Source organism: Tripterygium wilfordii, chromosome 16 (assembly GCF_013401445.1).
Source record: "Tripterygium wilfordii isolate XIE 37 chromosome 16, ASM1340144v1, whole genome shotgun sequence".
Taxonomy (NCBI): Eukaryota; Viridiplantae; Streptophyta; class Magnoliopsida; order Celastrales; family Celastraceae; genus Tripterygium; species Tripterygium wilfordii.
Window position 1 is genome coordinate 3175918 of NC_052247.1, and position 23037 is coordinate 3198954.

A 23037-nucleotide genomic window follows, 5' to 3' on the forward strand; every position below is an offset into this window, starting at 1 on the left:
CATCTTATTTTCCAAAATTTTTCAGTTAGCGTGAAAATCACAACAACTGCTCTACCAAACGAACATATTTCTTAGTTTTCCAACTTTTAACTCATGAAATTTCAGATCCTGAGGTCATTAACCGCATTGTTTTATTTTTATAATTCATTTGAAAAATTTTTAATTCAAAATAATTTTAATAATAAATATATAATATAATTTTCACAGCTTATAAACTGTTATCATCTAAAAATTTCATCAAACACCTAACAGTTTATTTCACAATTTTTATTGTAATTTTTTTTTCACAACTAAATTTTAAGCTTGCGTTAAAAATTACAACAACCGCTCTACCAAATAAAGCCATTGTATGAATCTAGCTACTTGTTCCATCGAACGGGACAGCAAACGACTCCAGCAAACAGAATATATAAGCCAACGGTGCCGTTAGCAAAAGAAAAACTTCATTTTAAACCTTTTTTTGTTGGACTACTCAGCGGTCCAACAAGTTTTTATTTTATTTTATTAAATTATATATAATTTGAACTTTATTTTTAAAAAAAAAAATAATTTAAATAATAAATATAAATTAATTTTCACCGTTTATGAGCTACCATCATCTAAAAATTTCGTCGAATGACACAAGTCATCTTATATTTCTTAGTTTTCCAACTTTTAACTCATGAAATTTCAGATCCTGAGGGCATTGACCGCGTTGTTCCCTCCATTTGTTCCAGTTGATTGTTCATGAAACGCGTTTCGAGTGAAAGAAGATGCAAAATTAAGTCCACTTTTTTATTTATTTGTTTGATTTGGTCCGATCTTGTCTTTTTCAATCAAAACAAAAACAGTCAGCAACACTTACGTGTCAAATAAATGGTGGATGAAAACCTCCTGTTTGTCGGAGGAGAATACATGATTTTTATACATGTAAATGGATAAATCGATTGCCGCTATTCGTTTTACACATGCAAAAATGTAAAGAAAACTAAGACCAACAGACCATTCTCTGTGAGAATAAATTTAACCACTTGTATTAGATTTGACAAAAAAAAAATCATATTAAACTGTTTGATCGGTTATCGACAAATGTATCCTAATGAGGATAGATTAAAAAATAAAATAAAAAAATCTACAAAACCACCTATAACTGATCAGTTAAATTTATATTAAAAAACTGACAAAAACCAATAGTAGACACCCCTAACTTGCATGCCCACATGAATTTAAGATTAAAAGAACAAACCAATAATTAACCGGTTGCTTCTTTTTATAGCAAGTACGTGGAAGACTAACTTTTCTGATTCTACATAAAAATTACCAATATTAAAAGCGATTTAGAATTTAGGGTTTAGGATTTAAAATTTGTGTTTTAATGTTTGGAGTTCAAGATTTGAGATTTAGAGTTTAAGATTTTAAGATTTCAGGGTTTATGATTGTTTTTAATCAATTTTAATCTCGAATATTTTAGGATATAGGGTATTAAGAATATAGGTACTTATATAAACCTCAATAAAAAAGTATTTATTGGAGAATGATTGTATCCGGGTGTAAAGTATGAATCATTCTTTCACCTTTGATTTGGAACACATGTAGTTTTCAAAACAATATGCTTCACTTGTCATTTCATTTAGGGTTGTAAAAATTAATCTTCTAACCGAATCGATCGATCGCCCGAATTGATTAGTCAATTATCGTCAATGATATATTAGTGAGGATTGATCGAAACTTCAAAAAAACAGACAAAATCGCCAATAACCTACCAATTGGTTGGTTCTTTGTATATAAAAAAACCGACCGTGGACACCCCTAATTTCACTTATTCATACTTTTAAAAGGTGATCCACATTTTACACCTGTATCGGAGAATTTATATATATCTATATATGAAAGAAAGAAAGAGCCAAATCCTACCTTTTGGGTTGATGGATGCATATTTAGACCTTGAAATTGATGGAACAAGAACCAAAAAGCGTCAATCGATACTCAGATCCTCAGAAAAATCTTCCACAAAATCTGGTTGTTCTTCACTTCCGAGTTCCACGTATGTGTTTGCCATACAAACCCCACCGTCCAAGCCTCACCAACCCTACACGTATGATCAACGTGGCATTGACTGTCGCCACCAGTCCCCATCTGCGATCTAAAGCCGCCCTCTAATTGGCTCATTTCGCCTAGGACGGCGCTCCAATTATTGTTATTTGACGCGTGGAAGCCACCCCGGCAAGTGAAATTGCCAAAATTCGACGTAGTCCGAGAGGGAAAGGAGTTTGACGTGTGGCAGCCACTCAAAGGCAATTAAAATTGCTAAATCTGTCGTTGTCCGACAGTGAAAGAATACGTATGAATAGGGTGTGAAAACCAAGTCCGATCTGGATGATCGAATTTGTCCGACTCGGATTAAATTAAGTTTGAACATAAGTTATTTGTCCGAAATTTGGGTCCAAATACAAAAGTTTTATCCGGTTTAAAATCGGATACGAGTCCAAACACATAAATATTTTCTGATTTACTTGTTCGGATTTAAACCAATCCGGGTTTGGTCAATTAAGTACGTCTGAAATCCAATCCGGATTAGGGTTCGGACATGTAAATATTTCGTAAACACATGCTATTGTCTGACTTGAATTTGGCTCGGAACCAAATTTTTTTCACACCTACGTATGAGGGACAAAAAATGATAAAGATCTGAACAGTTTGATATTTCAGTTATCCCAGTTAATGAGTTGGACATATATAGGGGCGGAACTACCCTTAGCCAAGGATGGGCAGTCGCCCCTCCTTGAATTTTTTTAATAATAAATATACATGGAAAAAATAAAAATTGATAACTTAATTATTCCGCCTCTCTTAAAATATCGAGGAAAAAATAAAATTGTGATCTAATTTATTGGGTGCATGAGGTTGCTACTCTTGTAAAGAAAATGGTTGCGACAAAGTATAATTTGGTGTATCACCTATGTATAAACTAATTATACTAGTATTGACTTTACATGTGACAATTACAACTATACATTGAAAAATGAGTCATGAGTGACTCAATGATTGTCTAGTTACATACATTGGGAAATAAATGTTTGATCGAATTCTGAACGAGCTTATTATGCAATATTATCAAAACATGAAAACTCATTAAAAATAATTATAAATATTTTATCAAATTTATGGATAAGGTTTTTACTTTTATCTTAATGTTAACAAGTCATAAATATATAATAAAAAAAAAAAAATCAGGGGCGCTATCCATGGACCCCTACACTAAGTTTCGCCCCTCCTAATATTCAACGCTAGTTCCGCCCCTGGACATATATGATTCAAGTGAATTCGTGAGCTCTATATGTCTCACATGATGCATATGAAATTCTATGTGCATACAACTCAACAGATAAGATAATGAGGATACTCAACTGCCGAGTTAGGTTAGTGGTTGACTCATTGAAACGTGTCACCGATCATGATTTTTCAACTTTATTGTAAAATCAAAAATCATGGCGGCTTCTGTAGAAATATAGAATATACATGGATTCCATTGTAATTTGATTGTTTATTATTTGTTTAAACTTTTAACAAAAAAATTCTAAAGTAATATGTAGGCATATTATATGAGTCCAGTTAGCCGTATTTTTAGGATAGAGACTAAGAGTGTGTTTGGAGTGAGGGATTTAGAGGGGAGGGAAGAGAAGAGAAGATGAGTTTCCTTCCAATTCTTTGTTTAGATAGTTTATAAAAAAATTAAGGGGAGAGATTTGAGGGGATTTGGTAGGAAGTAAATCTGTGTCAAAATTATTTCCTCCCAAAATGAAGTCATTTGGAGGGAAGAGATTATTAATTAAATTATTTATAAGTCAAAACCTATTTTGCCCTTAGACATAACACTTAAACATAAAAAATAAGGATGAACTAGTAAATTAAACTACTTTTCTTTCCTTTCTTTTTTATCTATCCAAACATGAGTGGGAGAAATGTATTTTCCATTCCCTTCTCTTCCTTCCCTTTCCCTTCTCTTCCATTCCCCCAAATCACTAAATCCAAACACACTCTTAAGTAACTATTGTATAAAAAAATCATTTTCGTCTTACAAAATGAATTTTTGATCGAATGAACTGGATTGGGATAGACCGTTATCGAAAAAAGATAGCCGACCTCCTCTTGCTTATTTTTTGATATCAATAATTTTTTAAAGAAAATATGTGAGAAAACTGAGTGATTCTAAGTCGTTGGATGCAAAGTGTGTAACATGTTATTTTTTTAAGATCCAATAATCAAAATCTTATATACTTTCTATTTATATAGAATTTTTTAAAATATTTGTACATCAAATAATAGGGACTTTTATAATAACCAACGAGAGTTGGCTTGATTGACAATCGACTGCGTTATGCAAATGTGTGCACAAGGTTCGATTCCAATCGTAAGCATAATTCTCTGTGGTATTTAAGAAAAAAAGATATTTTTATAATAGCAACCTACCTAGGGGTGAATATCGGGTCAGGTTCCGGGTTATCGAACAGGGTTTGACTCGACCCAGTATTTTTTAAGAGATGGAAATCCGATCCAGTAACCTTGTTAAGGGGTCTCAGGTTACCCGATGTGACAATAACCCATTGTTGGATGATAAGGAGAAACCTGGTCACAACTCAACAAATTGGTGGAGGTATTCGTGGTCTTGGTATTGATTCGTTTGGACTAGATTGGGCGACTGTGGCTGACTTCCTAGGAACACCGTTGGCTACTCCTAGATTTGCGAAGTTCAAATAATGGTTGGGTTGTTTTTAATCGTTTGGACTTGATCCCCATATTGAGATTTCAAGTTTTGTTAATATGATGGGGGGATAGGTTATTTGCTGGGGGTTGGTGTGGAGAGATATCAGCAAATTTGGGGAAGAAGAACTGCAGATGGGTGTTTGACGAGGGTCGATGTGGAGAGAGAGGGAAATCAAAAAAGATGGGGAAGAAGAACAGTTGCAAATGACTTCTTTCATGGTAAAAAGGTACTTTTCATTATTGAATTATTGGTCGGATTTCATTTTCGTTCTTTAATTTCTTTTTTCTCTTTTTCATCCCAACTACGGAAAAATACCCCAGTCGTCCCTAAAATAGATCTAGCGACCTGAAAAGCTTATATGGCATCTGACTTGGATTTTGTTGTCCATGATTTAGCTACGTGGAAATTCCACGGAAGACAACTTGGAATAAGTGTAAAAATACACATGGGACAAAAAATACACGTAGGACAAAGTTAAAACAAATAACCCTAATTCCTAAATTTCCCAATTGTCATACCATCTTTGAGATCATTCACCATTTTCGTCTTCCTCATCGCAGCCGAAGGCTCACCTAGCATCCACAGAGTGCCTCGCAACCGTAGCTCTCCTCTCAGACGTGACGCGTAACTCCTTGAAGGTATGATTCTATAGGTGGCTTGGCTTTGTTCTTATGTAACTTTTTCTTCAATTCCACGATCTGGCGAGGTCAATTTCAAGGACGGACTCGTTACCAACTCTGATTTTCTTTCGGTGTGCCCTTGAAAACTTCAATTTCATACTTTTTAGAATCTATAAAAGTGAAAAGAGAAGAGAATAGGATTGAATCGGCCTATTAGGGTTAAGAAAATACCAATCAATGTAGGAAAGGAAATGCTTGTTGGCCTGCCCGATAAATCCCGGGTCAGTCCGGGTTTCCGGGTCGGACCGGGTTTTAAAACCCGATGAACACCTCTAGCCCAATCCGAATGAACTAAACTTAAAATCCCATTTTGAGCCGGCCCATTCTTTTGCATAAATCTAAGCCCAAAATGGGCCCTTTTAAGCCCAATTTTGTACGAGTGAATAAATCCATCTAGACAGCAACGGTCATCTCGGCGGTCATCCATGAGCCACAAGACGTTGCAGCTTCTAGTGAATAATTGCGAGCGCCTCATCACGCTTAAGCAAATCCATGCCAAAGCAATATCTCTTGGCCTACTCCGCAATCACCACCAAGGCTTAGCCTGCAACATACTCAACACTTACGCCAAAGTTGGCAGCTTTCAAGACGCCCACAACCTCTTTTATTATCACATTCATCACCCAGATATTGTCTCTTTCACCTGTCTTATTAATCTCTACCTCAACTCTCGGCTTCCGGGCAGGGCCTTGTCGGTGTTTTCTCAGTTGGTTGGCAGTGGTTTAAGTCCTGATGGCCATTCAGCACTTGCTGCTCTGTTGGCTTGTGGGCATGGAAGAGGTTTACTTAGCGGGAGGATTGTTCATGGGATGATTTTGAAATTGCAGTTGGGTTTGATTCCGTTTGTCGGGAATGGTTTGATTGATATGTATAGCAGGAATGGAGAAGTTGGGATGGCTGAATTGGTGTTTAGGCATATGGAGAACAAAGATATTGGTTCGTGGAACAGTTTGCTTAATGGGTTTGTTCTGTGCGATGGTTTAGAGTCGGCTCGTCTTGTGTTTGATGGAATGCCGCTGAGGAATTCAATAACTTGGAATGCAATGATAAGTGGTTATGCCCGTAGCAAGCATCCAATGCGGGCATTTGAACTTTTTAAACGAATGAAAGCTGAAGCTGTAGAATCATCAGCCATCACAATAGTTGCTGTGCTTTCAGCTTGTGCTAGTACTGGGGCTCTTTATCATGGTCAGGCTATTCATGGTTTATTGAACAAAATCGATACGGATAAGAATGTCACTGTGAACAATGCTCTGATGGATATGTACTCAAAAGGGGGAAGTCTTGACTTGGCTGTAAAGGTATTCAATGCAATGGTGAAGAAGGATGCATATTCATGGACCACAATGATATGCGGATATGCAATTTATGGGAGTGGAAACAGGGCTCTCGAGGTTTTCTCTAACATGTTAGAATCAAGGGTCGACCCAAATGAGGTGACATTTTTATCACTTCTAATGGCTTGTAGCCATGCAGGACTGTTTGCTGAGGGGCTGAGATTGTTTAAGATAATGATTAAATCCTATGGTTTTAAGCCCAAAATTGAGCATTATGGAAGCGTGGTAGATCTTTTTGGCCGAGCTGGGCTTTTAGAAGAAGCAAAAGAGTTTATTGAAAGCATGCCTATCAACCCAGATGCTGTTATTTGGAGAACTCTGCTCAGTTCCTGCCTAGTCCATGGAAACTTGAAGTTGGCAGAAATGGCTGGTACGAAGATATTAGAACTTGATCCGGATGATGATGGGGTGTATATGCTCCTATGGAATTTTAATTATGCTTCGAATAGGTTGCAGGATGCACTAAAGAGAAGGACAATGATGAGAGATAGAAAAGTAAAAAAACAACCAGGATGTAGTTGGGTTGAAGTGAATGGTATTGTTGAAGAATTCTTTGCAGAAGAAAAAGTGCATCATGTTTTCGGAAAAATTCACTCGACTCTAAAGGGAATCGCTAGGAATTTGAAGTTGGATTCCGAAGTCTTATATCTGGAACTACAATAATTTGTGTTTATTCATGTAACTATGGCAATTGGAATTGGGTATAAAAATATTTGAGAATTAGATAAGCATGCATTTTTCTCGGATAGCATGCATTTCTGGTTCTTCTGTATCATTCCATTTTTGGTGCCAGAAATATAGATTCCCGCAACTTGATTTAGTTGTAAAAAGAAGACATGGAAACGAAACAGACTTTGAGATCTTCTAAAAGGGTATGGTACCATATCTCATACTGGTTCTAACTGCCTTACTTTTTAATGTTTAAACAGTTCATTTTTTTTTATACATATAAACACTTCATATGTTGTCAGATTTGATCAATTTAGTCCTTGTTACCCATTCATTAGTTTACACACGATGTATTGTATTCTCTCGAACCAGGTTATCTTTAGAAAATACTGCGAAATCTGAGGAAAGGTGTTTATCAGTAAAGTAACAGCCAGCTGAAAAGGGCTACCTAGCCAGGCTCCGCTTGCTGTTGTTCTCTGAGAGGACTTGGTTCTTCAAGTTCCACCCAACATATACTAGGTACTGCTCCTAGCCTTTGGATAGAAGTGGTTATCAGTTACTGCAAACTTGCGGACTTTTCTTTCCTCAGCTATTAGGAATATATTGGTGAGCCACCTATATAAATGCTTTGTGCTTTGTCAACAATATCAGTGCCAGCAAAGAAGCTTTGATTGGGATGATGAAGTTTACTGTGATAGCTCCTTGTAAATGGGAGAGGTAGCAAATCCGACTCCCACCCAGTAGTTTCGCCAAAAGCCCATGGAAGGTTCTGAGGAGTTAATTCTCCTTTGCGGGCTTCGGCCTCGTTCCTACATGGGTTTCGACCCAGTCTTACCTGTTGTCATGGAGCATGCTGGGTTGGCGGCCCAAGTTTAGCTGGCCCAGCTGTACCAAAAAACAATATGACTGTCTATAGACGTTGAAATAAATGCTTTGCCACATATAGTATTGAGAATGTCAAGCTCATGTTCTTAGTCAACTATGGGAAATTCTTTATGTTATCTTGTTAATATTACTAGCTTTATACACATACTTTATGATCTGAATGGCGAAAGTGTTGACTAAAATTTTTCACTACTACCATAAAGGAGGAGCATTACACGTTGAAGATAAGGGTTTCTGACTTTGACTTATTCAATGCTTGAGTTATTGATGAACTTTGGCTTTTGGTTCAGTCAAAGCAAGCCTGGCTTATGCTTTTACATGTCCTCAACCACTCATTCAATGCTCTAGCTAGGGATCATGCACGCATTCCACTGTGGACATTTTGGTTATCATAACCGAATCGATTCAGACATTTCGGTTATGGTTAAAAACCGAACTGAAAATCGAATGAACACCCCTAATTCCATTGATGCATCTGGCTCTATAAATTCAAGCTCTTCTGCTTTCATCTCTAAATATTAAGCTAGGTAACAATGAAAGCTACATTAGTGGTACTCTTTTTCCTACTCTTCGCCTTTGTCATCAAACTATTCCCCCATGCAGTGGATGCTGCACCTGATCCAGTGCTTGACATTGCTGGTAAGAGGCTTAGAACCGGTGTTGATTATTACATTTTGCCAGTTATCCGAGGAAGAGGTGGAGGCCTCACGCTCAGCAGCACTGGAAATGAGACCTGCCAGCTTGACGTTGTCCAAGAGCAGCACGAGGTATCACATGGTCTACCATTAACATTTTCACCTGTGAACATGAAGAAAGGCGTAGTTCGGATATCCACTGATCTAAACATCAAGTTCTCTGCTATGACAATCTGTGTCCAATCGACAGTGTGGAAGCTTGAAAACTATGATGAATCAACAGGGCAATGGTTTGTGTCAACTGGTGGCATTGAAGGAAATCCTGGTCGGGAAACTATTGACAACTGGTTCAAGATTGAGAAGTATGGAGATGATTACAAGCTTGTTTTCTGTCCTACTGTGTGTGATTTCTGCAAAGTTATATGTAGAGATGTTGGCATCTATATTGGAAGAGGAAGGCGGTTTTTGGCTCTGAGTGAGAAGCCGTTCAAAATTATGTTTAGGAAGGCTTGAATGCTTACCAATCAGAGGATCAATACCGAAACAATGTTATCAAATTGATTTTCCTTCGATGTAATAGACAAGGATAATCAGTTGATGTATCTCCATGTGATTTCAATCATGCAATAAACAGGCCAGATTGCCTCCCCTTGGTGCCCTGTCATGTAATTCTTCATTTTCTTTTGATAAAGATTTTCATCATCATTATCAGAGCCGCCATAACAATTTGGGTCAGCTATATGCATCCATATGAATTCATCCTTTGATACTTGTTCCGTTGTTCGTATCCAAAGCTTCACTGTCAATAATATTGCACTTGTGAAAATCATTATCATGGCATGTTAGACTGAACACCACTAGCACTAAAGATTTAACTATCAGATTTCAATTTTCTCCTGTAACTCTATGCTTTTCCTGTTGTTGCTGCATTCATGATTGAAATTTACTCCACTCTAGAAAGGATTGCTGAGAATTTGAAGTTGGAATGTGATTTCTTTGTTTGGAACTATTACTTCATCGCAAGAGAAAATGTTCTTGGAAAATAACACCTGGGGAGAAAAGAAATCTGAGAATTAGGAATGTGAATTCTTCTTTATCACCAGGATGCAATTAGATTTGAGGCTTCTGATCCCTTGACTGACAGCATAAATCTTTCCTTTCAGGTCAGATCGGGTGCGGGAATTTAGGAAGAATTTGCTGGCTCTCTGCTTGTTGCCAAATGTGTACCATCCAAACCACAAAATAGGTACAGAACTTATGTTGGTATTAGTTCAAGTAACACATAGAGTTTGCTCCCTCACATTTTATGGTCTATACTAGTTGCTTTTTTATACATATTCATTCATGCCCCATATTCATATAATATAACTGTGAAATGCAACAGAGAGAATTTCTGAAGACTTTGGCATAACTGGACAGTAAGAAGACAGGAAGGTCGCTGAACAGAAGGCAGGAACAGCATAATTTTGTCCTACATATCAGATTGCCCACAAATGAAACAGTTAAGTGATTTTTCCATATCTGTCGTTCTTTTGAGCACGTTACGTGATCAGATTAGTAGTGAATATACATGGAATGGGTTGAGCTAAGGTCTATCTTACATTTGCTAATTGTATAGGTTAGGTGTTTTATTGGGTTGTTATGTGGCACAAGTGTTCAAGAATCTTTAGAAGTTGAAATTCGCTGCTTACACCTCCTGTGCGGATTATACAAGGAAAAGAAACCAAACACATTATATCAATTTATAGAAACATGAACTTACCATCAAAGCTACCTCTTGACCTTCTTGCTAAACCCCTATACCCCATCATTTGATGCCTGCTCTTTTTCTCCTTCATTGCGGCATCATCCATTGTTTTCCACTCATCAGAAAAATCATCCATGTTTGCTCCTCCTTCCCTCTTTTCACTCCATTTTTGTGTGTACTTTGAGAATGTTAGTGCTGATTATTATATCTTACCTGCCTCTTAGATGTTGTAAAAAGCAGCTGGTGGTATCTAATGGTTTCCGATTAAAAGTTCACATGCGAAAGTGTAGAAAGGCTTGTTGGGATATCTATAAAGAAAATTCTACCACTGATCATCAACTAGTCATGGAAAATCTTTGACTGCCACATAATTTAGGCCATCTCACTAATTATTTGATTTGATTATGATATGGTCACAGATAATAGGAGAGTTTGAGTTTCAAATGACTTTATATTCCCCCCTATAAGGCCTAGCTGGCGTTTGAATAGTGGATGTTAAGTTTTCTGAGACCAAATCAGTTTATATTATTTATGTCATTGATGACTTAAGCCAATGCCTGCCTAAGTCATTAGATTAGTAAAAAATTCAGCTCATAAATGTGTGTGTGCCCGGGGGGGGGGGGGGGGTGTAATGGTAATAGTGAGACATGGGTAATTTCATTGCCAATCCTTAATCCCCAGTCAACAAGCAATGCCAAAATTCTTCCTAACATTATCACGTTGACATTTCTTCAAACTTACAGGGCTTGCCAAGTGATTTGAATGCCAAAAATGTCAGACTGAACTTTTCATCTATGCTTTTGGCATGAGGGGATAAGATGTTTTGACTTTACAATCTATATTTAATATTTGACTTGGCAATGAACTCAAGGAATTCACTGCCTCTATAAATTTACAGCTCCTCTGCCTTCCTTTGCAAAATCATATTAGACACAATGAAGGTTGCATTACTCTTTCTCTTTCTCTCTATCTTTGGTTTAAAATATTCTGGTGCAGCAGATTCTGGGCTAGATCCAGTTCTTGACATCAATGGTGACAAGCTTCAAACTGGTGTTGAATATTACATCTTGCCAGTTGTCCGTGGGAGAGGCGGAGGTCTCACCCTGGACAGCTTTGGCAACGAGAAGTGCCCGCTTGATGTTGTCCAGGAGAAGCAAGAGGTCTCAAATGGTCTCCCATTGACATTTTCACCTGTGAATGTCAAGCAAGGTGTCGTTCGCGTATCCACTGATCTGAACATCAAGTTCTCTGCTTCTACAATCTGTGTCCAATCCACAGTGTGGACGCTCGACTACACTGAACGTGAATCAACAGGGCAAGTGTTTATCACAACCGGTGGTGTTGAAGGAAATCCTGGTCGGGAGACTCTCGGCAACTGGTTTAAGATTGAAAAGTATGAAAATGATTACAAGCTATACTTCTGTCCAGGAGTGTGTGATATCTGCAAAGTTGATTGCAGAGATGTTGGCATTTATACTCAGAATGGGAGGCATCGTCTGGCTCTCAGCGACACGCCGTTCAAAATTATGTTCAAGAAGGCTTGAAGAGTATATGAGCTTGAGTTCAAGTTATAGATATATATACTACGTAAATATGTAATAAAAATGGCACATATATGCTGCACTCTGCATACAATCAGTGTCATGCTATGTTTATCAATAAAGCTTCAACTATCATACTTCAATTTGCCCTTATAACCATATAAGCTTGTCTTTCTTCTCTACCATTGTCATCGATCTTATAATTACGAAGATAAGTATGACAATGACTCCCAACTTATAGTGTTAGAATATGTATAAATGATATGAAACGTCCCAATTCAACAAGTTGACTTATTGGGTTGAATGACTAATCTTTAACATGGTATCGGAGTAGGAGGTCTTGGGTTCAAACCTACTCGGTCATTTGGTTCATAGAAGCTCCAAACTTGATTCCGCTAGGGATGGGTGTAGAGCATCTCTAGTTGTGGATCTTCAGAGCTACAATGCTCAAGTAGTTAGAACTTAGAACTGCTGTCCTTTCTTAAGATTAGTTGTTTATTCTATGTTTCTCTTCCTAACATGTTTCAAGTACCCAGTTAATTCTATACAGAGCCAGTAATCCGTTTATATGTTTCTTGATAAACTTTCACATTCTGTTTCATGTACACGTGCACGCATATGTGATCTTGTTCATAGAAGTTGAAAGTGCGGACTGGGTTGGCGGCCAGAGTTTAGAACTGACCAAGCTGTTCGGTGGACATATTGGGCTGGAGAATTCTCTGTTATCAAAAAAGAAGAAGAAGAATTTTAATGGTAGCACGGACAATGAGTATTCTTGTGCTCAGACTGTCTTATTCTTCAGATTTTTTCGAGAGCTGTTGTTATAAAGGGAATTAGAGAGTTTATTAACGGAATGTGATGATTTTGCAACAAGTATTGCTCAATCTGTTTTCTTTCATGCTGTCTTTTTGCATATTCCGAGGAACTGTATATATGTAGATAAAATCTTGGTTGGGCGGCCCCGTATTCTTTATGTTTCACGGGCTGCAAATCTCAACCGTTTGAATCACAAACGGGGTTGGAGAGATTAAAACATCACTTAAATAACAAATTTTTTTTTTTAAAATATCCCAAAAGCGTGTGTGGTAATCATTTATTGGCCGTGGGGCGTTTATTATGATGTCACTACATCCAATGAATGAGTGTCACATATTACTGGGATGCTTTTAGGATGATAACTATCGAAATGTGTTGTGCTTTTGAAGGGAAAAAAAAAAAGACACATCATGATCCAACGGGTGGCTAGGACTTGTTATAAATTTTTTACAGCAGGTCTCGCTATAATGGTTCTAAGAGGCCATTAAAAAATATTTTATTTTAAAAAAATTATGGATGTGTTTTGATTGGGTTTACGAGTGTAACGGTATTTTTTTATCCCATGCAAAAATCAAATTGAACACGAAAAAGATATGAAAATTATGAACCGTAGAATATAAACTCGTAACATTATATATTTATCTTGTGATGAATTTGATTTTTGTTTGAGATTAAAATTATACCGTTAGATTCGCAAACACGATCAAAACACATCCATAATTTTATTTTATTTTAAGAAAAATTTTAAACACCACTTACTTATTAAGGTGGGGTCTATTGTAAAAAAAATTATAACGGGAACCCAGCACCAGTGATCCAACCCCTTCTTTCTAGCGCAACATCATGCCTTCTCAATCACACAGACAATTCTTCTTCCTTCTTTATGATGTTGCGCGAGTAAAAAGGGGTTACATCCGTATGGGTCCTTTTTTTCTTTTTGGGGTTTTAAGTGATGTTTTACAGCCCATAAACATAATATGGGCCTGTGCACTTGAGCAAGATTATAGTGGGGGCCACACGAGTTTGGGGGTCTTCGTAGTGGAAACCATAGACGATAATCCTTGCAGCATCGTCTGATCGATTTTATAGTATGAGACCCACGTTGTTTTTTAAAAAATTCGAAAACAAATCGGATAGCAGATTCAGAAACTGTCAATCAATAGTTTCCACTGTAGGTACTCTCGTTTGCGGGGCCACATTTAATATCGTCACATCCCTTGACGTGATTTAAACAATGAACCCGCAGGTGAGAACGAGACTTCTCTATTCTTTCCCAGCTATATACAATGTAGAAGCCATGATTCTTTCACAAGAGTCTCATGCAAATGCAATGCCTTGTTCACTTTTTTCATTAATGAAAGGAGCTTGGTCTTGTTTTCAAGGCATTCAATGTCATCAAGTTTGAATTGATGGGTTGGACTATAGCTAATGACCAAATTGTTATCACTCAATTAAGTCTTCCTTTCCATATTTCCAATCACCATTTATTTTTCTGTATTGAATGAACAGATAGGATTTGATTAAGGAAGGTCTATTAGTTGGAAAATATGGGAGAATAAGTTGAAATACAAGAAGTAGACGTTTAATAACACATAAGGTAATCATAGCTGATCTTTCCTCTTTTTTTTTTTGAACGGGAGGGGGATTCAAACCTTGATCAATAGGATGATATACACAATTTTTACCATTCCAATTAGTGCTCGAGTATAATCATAGTTGATCTTGAGATGCAATAAGCATGACATCCATCTCTCATCATCTCTGGACGACCCCCCCTCAGTGCCTTTCTGCAGAATAATAATGACCTCCCAAGATTTGAGTGAATGATTTTTACCATTCCAATTAGTGCTCGGGTGTAATCATAGTTTATCTTGAGATGCAGTAAACATGACATTCATCTCTCATCTTCTTTGGACGACACCCCCCGGTGTCTTTCCGGCAAAATGATAAAGACCTCCCAAGATTTGAGTGAACGACACTACTATAGGTAATATTATCTCTTAAGTAATCCCCACACACACACACAAAAACTATATATATAACTATTTGTATTTTTAAGCTCTTAAACTATCAAAATATTTGAGATTAAAGTTGATTAAACAATTTTAAATCTTAAACTTTTTTTTTTTGTAACATGGAACCCACCTGACTGTCCATTGGACAACTAACTGGTAAACCTCAGGTCACATGGAAGACCCCACAATCCCCATGGATAAGTTGTGACCTAGATTAAGGCTCAATGTGGGAAAATAATACAGAGTGACATTCGTACACATTGGGCTAAACAAGTGCCCATCTCGCAAATTGCGATATTGGAAACATGCATGAGACTTGAAGTCATGATCTTTCACTGGTGCTAAGAGTTACCACTGTCAAGTTCACTATCTCAACCAACGACTCGTTCCTTAAACCCTAAACTCTAACACATGAATCTCGAATCAACTTTCATCTCAGTAATTTGGTTAGATCTAAGGGCTTAAAAGTAGAGGTATTATATAGTACTAAAAAGGCCATGATTGATCGGTCATTGCAATGTGTGATATGGATGTTATAAAAATCACTTTCTGAAGGTGACATTTTTGATGTATTTGTGAGTGTGATTTAAGTGGTGCCCATGTTTAGAGCCAACATGGTTGCCAATCATGTTCCATGCCAGTGAGCTCAATAAATTGTCAAGTACCATCAATTAGAGACCATTTCTTTTTCATGGACCATTAAAAGGGACATCAAATACTATTCATGGAACATTAAAATGCAACTACTGTGGTTGCTCTTATCTTTTTGTTAAACTTCGGATTATATTTTATATTTTTTATTCTTTATTTTCTAGTTGCAAGTGTTAAAACAAAATCTTACATCACTATTATATTAGATGGGGTGTCCCCTCCCTTGTACGTCGATTTGCAAGAAAAATATTGGATCTCACATTTGTTTACATGGTATCGTCAGAGCAGGCCCAAGGTCTTGATGGGGAACACTAACCTCTACTTTATCCATATGTTGGGCCTGACATAATCCAATTCACACGCGTAGAGAGTGTTAAAACGAAATCTCACATCAATAAGCTGATATATTAAATGAGGTGTCCCGCTCTCTTGTAAGTTGAAGGTGACATTTTATTTATATTTTAATTGTGTCCCTGTTGAACTAAAATCCTGACTATGCCACTGCGTGTTGGGTTGACCAGGTCTTAAATACCATATGGAATCATATGAACATATCCATGCAATCTGGATCATAAGCTGTTCCTGCCCCACTATCTTCCAGGGTATTAGATCATTATTAACTGTTTTTTTAATCAGGTGAATCCCAATATTCCCATCTCATCTTCCTTAGTCAACAACCCAGTATAGCCAATATAAATAATAATTAAAAAAATCCACCAATAGTTAAAAAGTCAAACCTACAATAATTATTATAATTATTATTATAATTATAATTAAGTAGAAGAAGCAATTCTATTAATTGCAAGGCATGGGATTTTCATTATCATTAATTCCACTCAAACCTACATATGATATGAATATCTTATCCATAATATAGTCTTCTAGTACCATAAGAAGAAGGAATGGAGCAGAACGGAAGAAGAAGGAATGGCAGAGAAGATGACAAGGTAGAGAATGTTTCCGATGTTGAATTACAAAGAACAAATGGTCGCAACAACAGAGGAAACCCGGAAGACGAAGAAGAAAAAGACGGAGAATTGTCTGTGGAAAAGGCATTTGAGAGAGAAGAATTGCCTTCATGGAGGAATCAGCTGACCATAAGAGCCTTTGTCGTGAGCTTTGTGTTGAGCGTGCTATTCTGTTTCATAGTGATGAAACTCAACCTCACCACAGGAATCATTCCTTCCCTCAACGTCTCTGCTGGTCTATTGGGCTTCTTCTTCGTCAAGTCTTGGACCAAGTTCCTTGAAAATTCTGGCTACTTGAAGCAACCTTTCACCAGACAAGAGAACACCGTCATCCAAACTTGCGTTGTTGCCTCCTCCGGCATCGCCTTCAGCGGTAAAAATTCACTCATTCTGCTATGCTCTTTCAATTCTGTGATTCAAGCATTTCATCGAACACAAACCAATCGACATAACCCTACTTTACCTTATCATATTCTTATGTCTGATTTTCGAAATTAAATTAGATTTGCTTCCAAGTTCGATTAGTCGATGAGATGAATAATATTCCTAAGAAGAAATTAAACAGTTACCCGGCAATTCGTCTTCCCAATTTTCTGAGGGCAAAACCATTGTTTTTATCCTTTAATTATCTAACTTTTTTCGTTTCTATCCTTGAACTATGAACTCAGTCATTTATATCCTTAAATTTTCAACTCTTTTTCTATTTCTGTCGTGAATCAGATTTCCGATGAGACTTGACCAGATTTTACTGACATGACATTCAAATTCTGACAAACAATACATATGCTTGATGACATGTAAAAAAAAAAAAATTAATCAAATTCACTTGGCAACAAATTCAAAAAGAAAATAATTAAAAATCGATTAAAAAAAAAATCAAAAACTGGAAGTCGAATCTCAACCAAAGTCATGAATCAAAAACCGATTGATGAATCCAAAATCGATTTAAAAAATAAAGAAATCAGACCCAGTAAATGAAGATTTTGCACATGAAAAAGTGATCAAAAAACGTGAGGCGGCGGAGAAGGAGGCTCCGTATTGTTTAGGACTTTAGGGTTTTTGAAGGAGTTAAGACGACGGAGAAGGATGGGGTTTTTAATGACGAGGGGCTTCCGGGATTTCGCAGAGGTAGGAGTTGATTAGGGCGACGCAGATAGGGAAGGTTGGTGGGGATTGATTCGAGTAAACGGGGCAGTGATAGTAGGGTTCACCGTCATCAAGGAAGGTTGAAACAGTGACGTCGAGATCCCATTGGTGGCTCTCTAGAAAGAAGATGGCTTCTTCTTCGAAAACTGACGTGATTTGGCAAAAGGAGTTCAGATTCAAGAGGTTGAGAAGAATTTCCATTTGATAAGAACATAAACTGATTTTTTCAATTTGGCAGAGAGAGTTTGATTTTTTTTCGTTTTTTGAATTTTCTTTTCAATTGATTTCTGATATTTTTAAAAATGGTTTCAGGTGGATTTTTTTTTTTGACACAACATGTGTACCGTTCGCCGAAATTAAGATGACACATCAGCAAAAACCGATCAAATCTCATCGAAAATTTGACTCAGGACAGAAATAGGAAAAAATTTGAAAATTTAAGGATATAAACGATTGAGTTTATAATTAAGGATAAAATAAAAAAAGTTAGATAGTTTAAGGATAGAAACAATGGTTTTGTCACTCATTTCTGCGTCTTTAATTTTATGGAGAGTTGTTAGTGTTAGGCATCGTAATGTGTGCTGATGGGCGGAAGAGACAAGGCTTGTCATTTTAGTGCCCCTTCCACTAGGGGTGTCCATAACCGATCCGTAAATCGAGAATCAATTCATAATAGTGATTATTCGATTTTCGGTTACGGTTTCGGACATGATTATGATTTTAGTAAAATTTCGGATATTTTTTTCGGTTACGGTTATAACAGAAAAAACCGAAAAATATTAATATATATTATACTCCCTCCGTTCCATTTTAATTGTCCCCTTCAGTTTTACTCACAGTTTAAGAAATTGCATTACTCCCCTTCAATTTGACATTTATACCCTCATTTATATAGGACAATTAAGATGTCAATGAATCTTTGGGAATTCATTCCATCAGCTTTTCAATTTAAAGGTAAATAATGGTAAGATGGAAAAAATGGATAAAATTAGTTTTAATTAATTGAAATGGGCATGCATTTTGGGACATCCCAAAAATGAATAGAGGATAATTAAAATGGGATGGAGGAAGTATATATTATATAAATATCCAAACATTATGATATACATGAAATATGATATATTATATTATATAAATATCCAAACATTACATACATTATATATATATAAGTTACATATTTAGATTAAAACTCTGATTATATCTTCATAACAAATTATAAATTAAGATTGATTAGTTGAAACTTTATAAATTAAGATTGATTAGTTGAAACTCATGGTGGTCTTATCATTTTAAAATTCATATAAATTAAGATTGATTATTGCTAAAGTGAAAGTGGAGAGACATTTTCATGTATGTTTTTTTTCTTTTTTTTTTCTTGATCATATTTTTTCTCTCGATCTTATAAATTTATTTTTCTTTAATTGTGATGAAATAATATATTTATTATTATTATCATGAATTTCTATCAAACTTTGTTAGATGGAGTTGGAGTCGATCATGGCTATTTTCTCACTCTATTTGAGATTTATTCATACTTTTTCATTTCTTCAAAAACCAAAAACCGATCCGATCCGAAAAATATTGTTATTTCGGTTTGATTATCCGAACTATAGGGTTCGGTTATGGATTCTAAAATTTCATAACGAATCGATTCGGACATTTCGATTATGATTAAAAACCGAACCGAAAACCGAATGAACACCTCTACTTTCTACTTTGGAATCATCGATGCGGCTTGATGCTGCCAAGCCACCATCTTTTGCACGAATAAACAATTATGGACTTTTCAGTTTTCACGCACTGATCCAAGTCTTTTCCAATTCTTTATTGCCTGCCTGTTACATCATTTTTCACTTGCAGAGAATTATAAATGCAACCATGATCCGATCTAGCCGTGTGAGAAAAGGATATGATTTATCTTTTGTGTTTCTTCAATGTCGCCAAGTGACAGTTTGGTTAATTGTATGCTTTCGTTATTTTTCATGAACAGGAGGTTTTGGGAGTTATCTATTTGCACTGAGTGAGAGAATTGCCAAACAATCAGCAAAGGAGAATAGCGAATTCAAAAACCCTGCATTGTCATGGATTATTGGCTTCCTCTTTGTAGTCAGCTTTCTTGGTCTCTTCTCTGTGGTTCCTCTGAGAAAGGTATACACTGCAAACCAACAACCTGTACAGAAAATACATATTATTTTTCCAGCCACTTAATAATCAACGCTGAAATTTAAATAACTCAGCTCAGACTTTTTATGATCTTGATTCTGATTGGTTTCCTCATCTGGTTGGTTTCAGATTATGATTATAGATTTCAAATTGACATATCCAAGTGGTACTGCAACTGCTTATCTTATCAACAGCTTCCACACACGTGAAGGAGCCAAGCTTGCAAAGTAAGGCAGTAGCCAATGTTAATCGCTTTTAGCATTGTCCACTTACGATTCTGGTTTTTTATTTTATTTTTTTCACACTTCACTTCCTTAGGAAACAAGTGAAAGTTTTGGGCAAGTTCTTCTCCTTCAGTTTCTTGTGGGGATTCTTTCAATGGTTTTTCGCCGCTGAGGATACCTGTGGGTTCGAGAACTTCCCCACATTTGGGCTCAAAGCATATGATAACAAGTATATGCCTTAACTACATTTTTGTCTTCCTTCTTTTCTTCTCTCTTTTTTTCAATCAACAATACGTTGGGTGCTTCAAATGATCGAGCTATGATCTCATTCACAAATAAAATTGCAGGTTTTTCTTTGATTTTTCGGCAACATATGTTGGAGTGGGGATGATATGCCCCTACATCATAAACATGTCAGTGCTTATAGGAGGCATTCTTTCCTGGGGTATAATGTGGCCTCTGATAGCAAATAGAAAGGGAGATTGGTACTCTAAAGATCTCACCCCAAGCAGCCTCCATGGTCTTCAAGGATACAAGGTATTTCCTCCACTGTTCACATTAAAGTCACTCTCTTTTTCTTCTTTTGTGTTTGTGTTTTTTCAGAGTCTGTTAATATATTGATCAGGTGTTCATATCTATTGCAATGATCCTGGGAGATGGTCTTTACAACTTCTTCAAAGTGCTCAGACGAACCTTGGTCGGCTTGTATATTCAGTATAAAGGGACAGATTTGAGCAGGGGTCTACCTGTTGCGGACAGGCCCTCTCCAGATACCCCTAAGGTGTCATATGATGAGCAGAGACGGACCGAAGTCTTTCTGAAAGATCAGATTCCAACTTGGTTTGCCATTGGAGGCTATGTCATTATTGCTGCCACCTCCACTGCCACTCTTCCCCACATTTTCCACCAACTCAAGTGGTATTACATTATCGTCATATACATCTTTGCACCAGTGCTAGCCTTCTGCAATGCATATGGGTGTGGGCTAACAGATTGGTCCCTTGTATCTACTTATGGGAAGCTTGCTATCTTCACGATCGGGGCATGGGCTGGTGCCTCTCATGGCGGAGTCATTGCAGGGCTTGCAGCCTGTGGAGTCATGATGAACATCGTGTCAACAGCTTCTGATTTGATGCAGGATTTCAAAACCGGTTACCTCACCTTGGCCTCTCCAAGATCTATGTTTGTGAGCCAAGTGATTGGAACTGCAATGGGTTGTTTGATCTCCCCTTGCGTCTTCTGGCTCTTCTACAAGTCCTTTAACATCGGACTTCCTGGTAGCCAATACGCTGCTCCTTTCGCTGTCGTGTACCGGAACATGGCTATTCTTGCTGTAGATGGCTTCTCAACTCTCCCTAAACACTGTCTTCTGCTTTGTTATGTCTTCTTTGGTGCAGCCATTTTGATAAATGTGATAAGAGATGCAGTACCAATGAAGTGGGCAAGGTTCATTCCTCTTCCTATGGCAATGGCAATACCTTTCTATCTGGGTCCATATTTTGCAATAGATATGTGTGTTGGAAGCTTGATATTATTTGTGTGGGAGAAGATCAATAAGGCCAAGGCGGACGCCATGGGACTAGCGGTGGCATCTGGGTTGATTTGTGGGGATGGGATATGGACTCTACCCAGCTCAATACTTGCCCTTGCAGGGGTCAAAGCACCAATATGCATGAAGTTTTTATCCAGGGCCACAAATACAAGAGTTGATACCTTCTTAGGGTCTTGAACCTCAGAAGCATAAATCATGTTGATGGATGCTTTGATGATGGATTGAGAGAAGCTTGTAAAATACCTTTTGTGTTTTTCATTTTCTTTTCTTCGGTTACTGGTGTGGAGTGTGTACAATACTAAGGTGGGTCACAGTGAGACATTATACATTTTGACTCTATAGCGTGTTCATCTTATGGATATAATAGACATGTAGAGGGGAAATAGTTATCTTAAACTTGTCTTGAAATTCTTATCCCATAATGTTGTTAAAATAGCATAATAATTGCCAGGGAATCCATGGAAGTAAACCAAAATTAAAGTGGAAACATCAAATCGTATAAGTTTGTTCTTTAAATATTTGATGATATGAGTATAAATTTAGGCCGTCAAATTCGCGTGGATTAATGAAAGTTTGGTCAAAATCCACTTTGTTGCTACGAGTATAAAACCAAACTCTCTACTCTTTAGTGTTTAATGAAGTCAAACCAGCACTTCCCCAGTGAGAAAATTTCCCGCTTGGATTTCAACATAGGAGTCACAAATCTTATCTGAGTTACCAAAGAGTTAAAGGGTCTGTGCAGTGAATGTCAATGCAATGTCCCTATAGTTTCAATCAGGAGTGTTGATAGCGCATACTAGTGTGAGGCCCAGTATGTTTTTGGCTTTAGTAAACAGATTTGATGGCATTGAACGAAACTGCAGACAATGCTACTGTAGGTACCCTCAACTAGTTACTAAGCCTATGAAGGCGTGTCAATTCAACAAGCGCCAAATATATTTGTTTTTGAGTAAAAAAAAATATAATTAAGTATTTCTAAATAATACAAAATTTCTCCGTAAATTTATGATACCAAAACGTTACTTGAATGGTTTTTGAAACGGATTTTTCAACAAGTAAATCGAATTAAAATCCAAAATGATAAAAATTTCAGTAGTTTGGTATCCCAGTTATGCCAGCTATTGAGTTGGACGCACAGAATTCAAGTGATTTTGTGGGCTCCACAACTGACATGATGTACATAAAATATTGTGCATTCAACTCAATAGCCGCAGTTGGAATAACTCAGATATCAACTGTTGAGATCCTTATCATAACCGAATTA

At 36.9% G+C, this 23037-nt stretch overlaps 5 protein-coding genes across 7 annotated transcripts; 4 read left to right on the forward strand and 1 right to left on the reverse strand.

Annotated features, from left to right (window-relative positions):
- Positions 1-5172: 5172 nt before the first annotated feature.
- LOC119980293 (pentatricopeptide repeat-containing protein At2g29760, chloroplastic-like) lies at positions 5173-8392 on the forward strand. Its single transcript, XM_038822929.1, has 2 exons — positions 5173-7633; positions 7803-8392. The coding sequence occupies exon 1, from the start codon at positions 5850-5852 to the stop codon at positions 7422-7424; it is 1575 nt and encodes a 524-aa protein (XP_038678857.1). The 5' UTR covers positions 5173-5849; the 3' UTR covers positions 7425-7633; positions 7803-8392.
- A 308-nt stretch (positions 8393-8700) lies between these two features.
- Positions 8701-9612, forward strand: LOC119980294 (kunitz trypsin inhibitor 5-like). The gene has a single exon (XM_038822930.1). It carries the CDS (start codon positions 8849-8851, stop codon positions 9461-9463), a length of 615 nt encoding a protein of 204 aa, XP_038678858.1. The 5' UTR covers positions 8701-8848; the 3' UTR covers positions 9464-9612.
- Positions 9509-11279, reverse strand: LOC119980295. Of its 2 annotated transcripts, none has more exons than XM_038822931.1 (2): positions 10713-11279; positions 9509-9749 (listed from the first exon to the last, which is right to left on the reverse strand). In XM_038822931.1, the coding sequence occupies exons 1-2, from the start codon at positions 10831-10833 to the stop codon at positions 9541-9543; spliced, it is 330 nt and encodes a 109-aa protein (XP_038678859.1). In that variant the 5' UTR covers positions 10834-11279; the 3' UTR covers positions 9509-9540. The 2 variants fall into 2 exon arrangements, with proteins under 2 accessions (XP_038678859.1, XP_038678860.1); XM_038822932.1 differs by lacking the exon at positions 9509-9749 and adding an exon at positions 10058-10421 and having other exon boundaries at positions 10713-10858.
- Positions 11280-11617: 338 nt separating this feature from the next.
- LOC119980601 (kunitz trypsin inhibitor 5-like) lies at positions 11618-12397 on the forward strand. The gene has a single exon (XM_038823367.1). It carries the CDS (start codon positions 11633-11635, stop codon positions 12239-12241), a length of 609 nt encoding a protein of 202 aa, XP_038679295.1. The 5' UTR covers positions 11618-11632; the 3' UTR covers positions 12242-12397.
- A 4142-nt stretch (positions 12398-16539) lies between these two features.
- LOC119980562 (probable metal-nicotianamine transporter YSL7) lies at positions 16540-22105 on the forward strand. Of its 2 annotated transcripts, XM_038823308.1 has the most exons (6): positions 16540-17061; positions 19825-19982; positions 20127-20224; positions 20316-20450; positions 20569-20758; positions 20847-22105. In XM_038823308.1, exons 1-6 carry the CDS (start codon positions 16623-16625, stop codon positions 21948-21950), a joined length of 2124 nt encoding a protein of 707 aa, XP_038679236.1. In that variant the 5' UTR covers positions 16540-16622; the 3' UTR covers positions 21951-22105. The 2 variants fall into 2 exon arrangements, with proteins under 2 accessions (XP_038679236.1, XP_038679237.1); XM_038823309.1 differs by lacking the exon at positions 20316-20450.
- Positions 22106-23037: the final 932 nt, after the last annotated feature.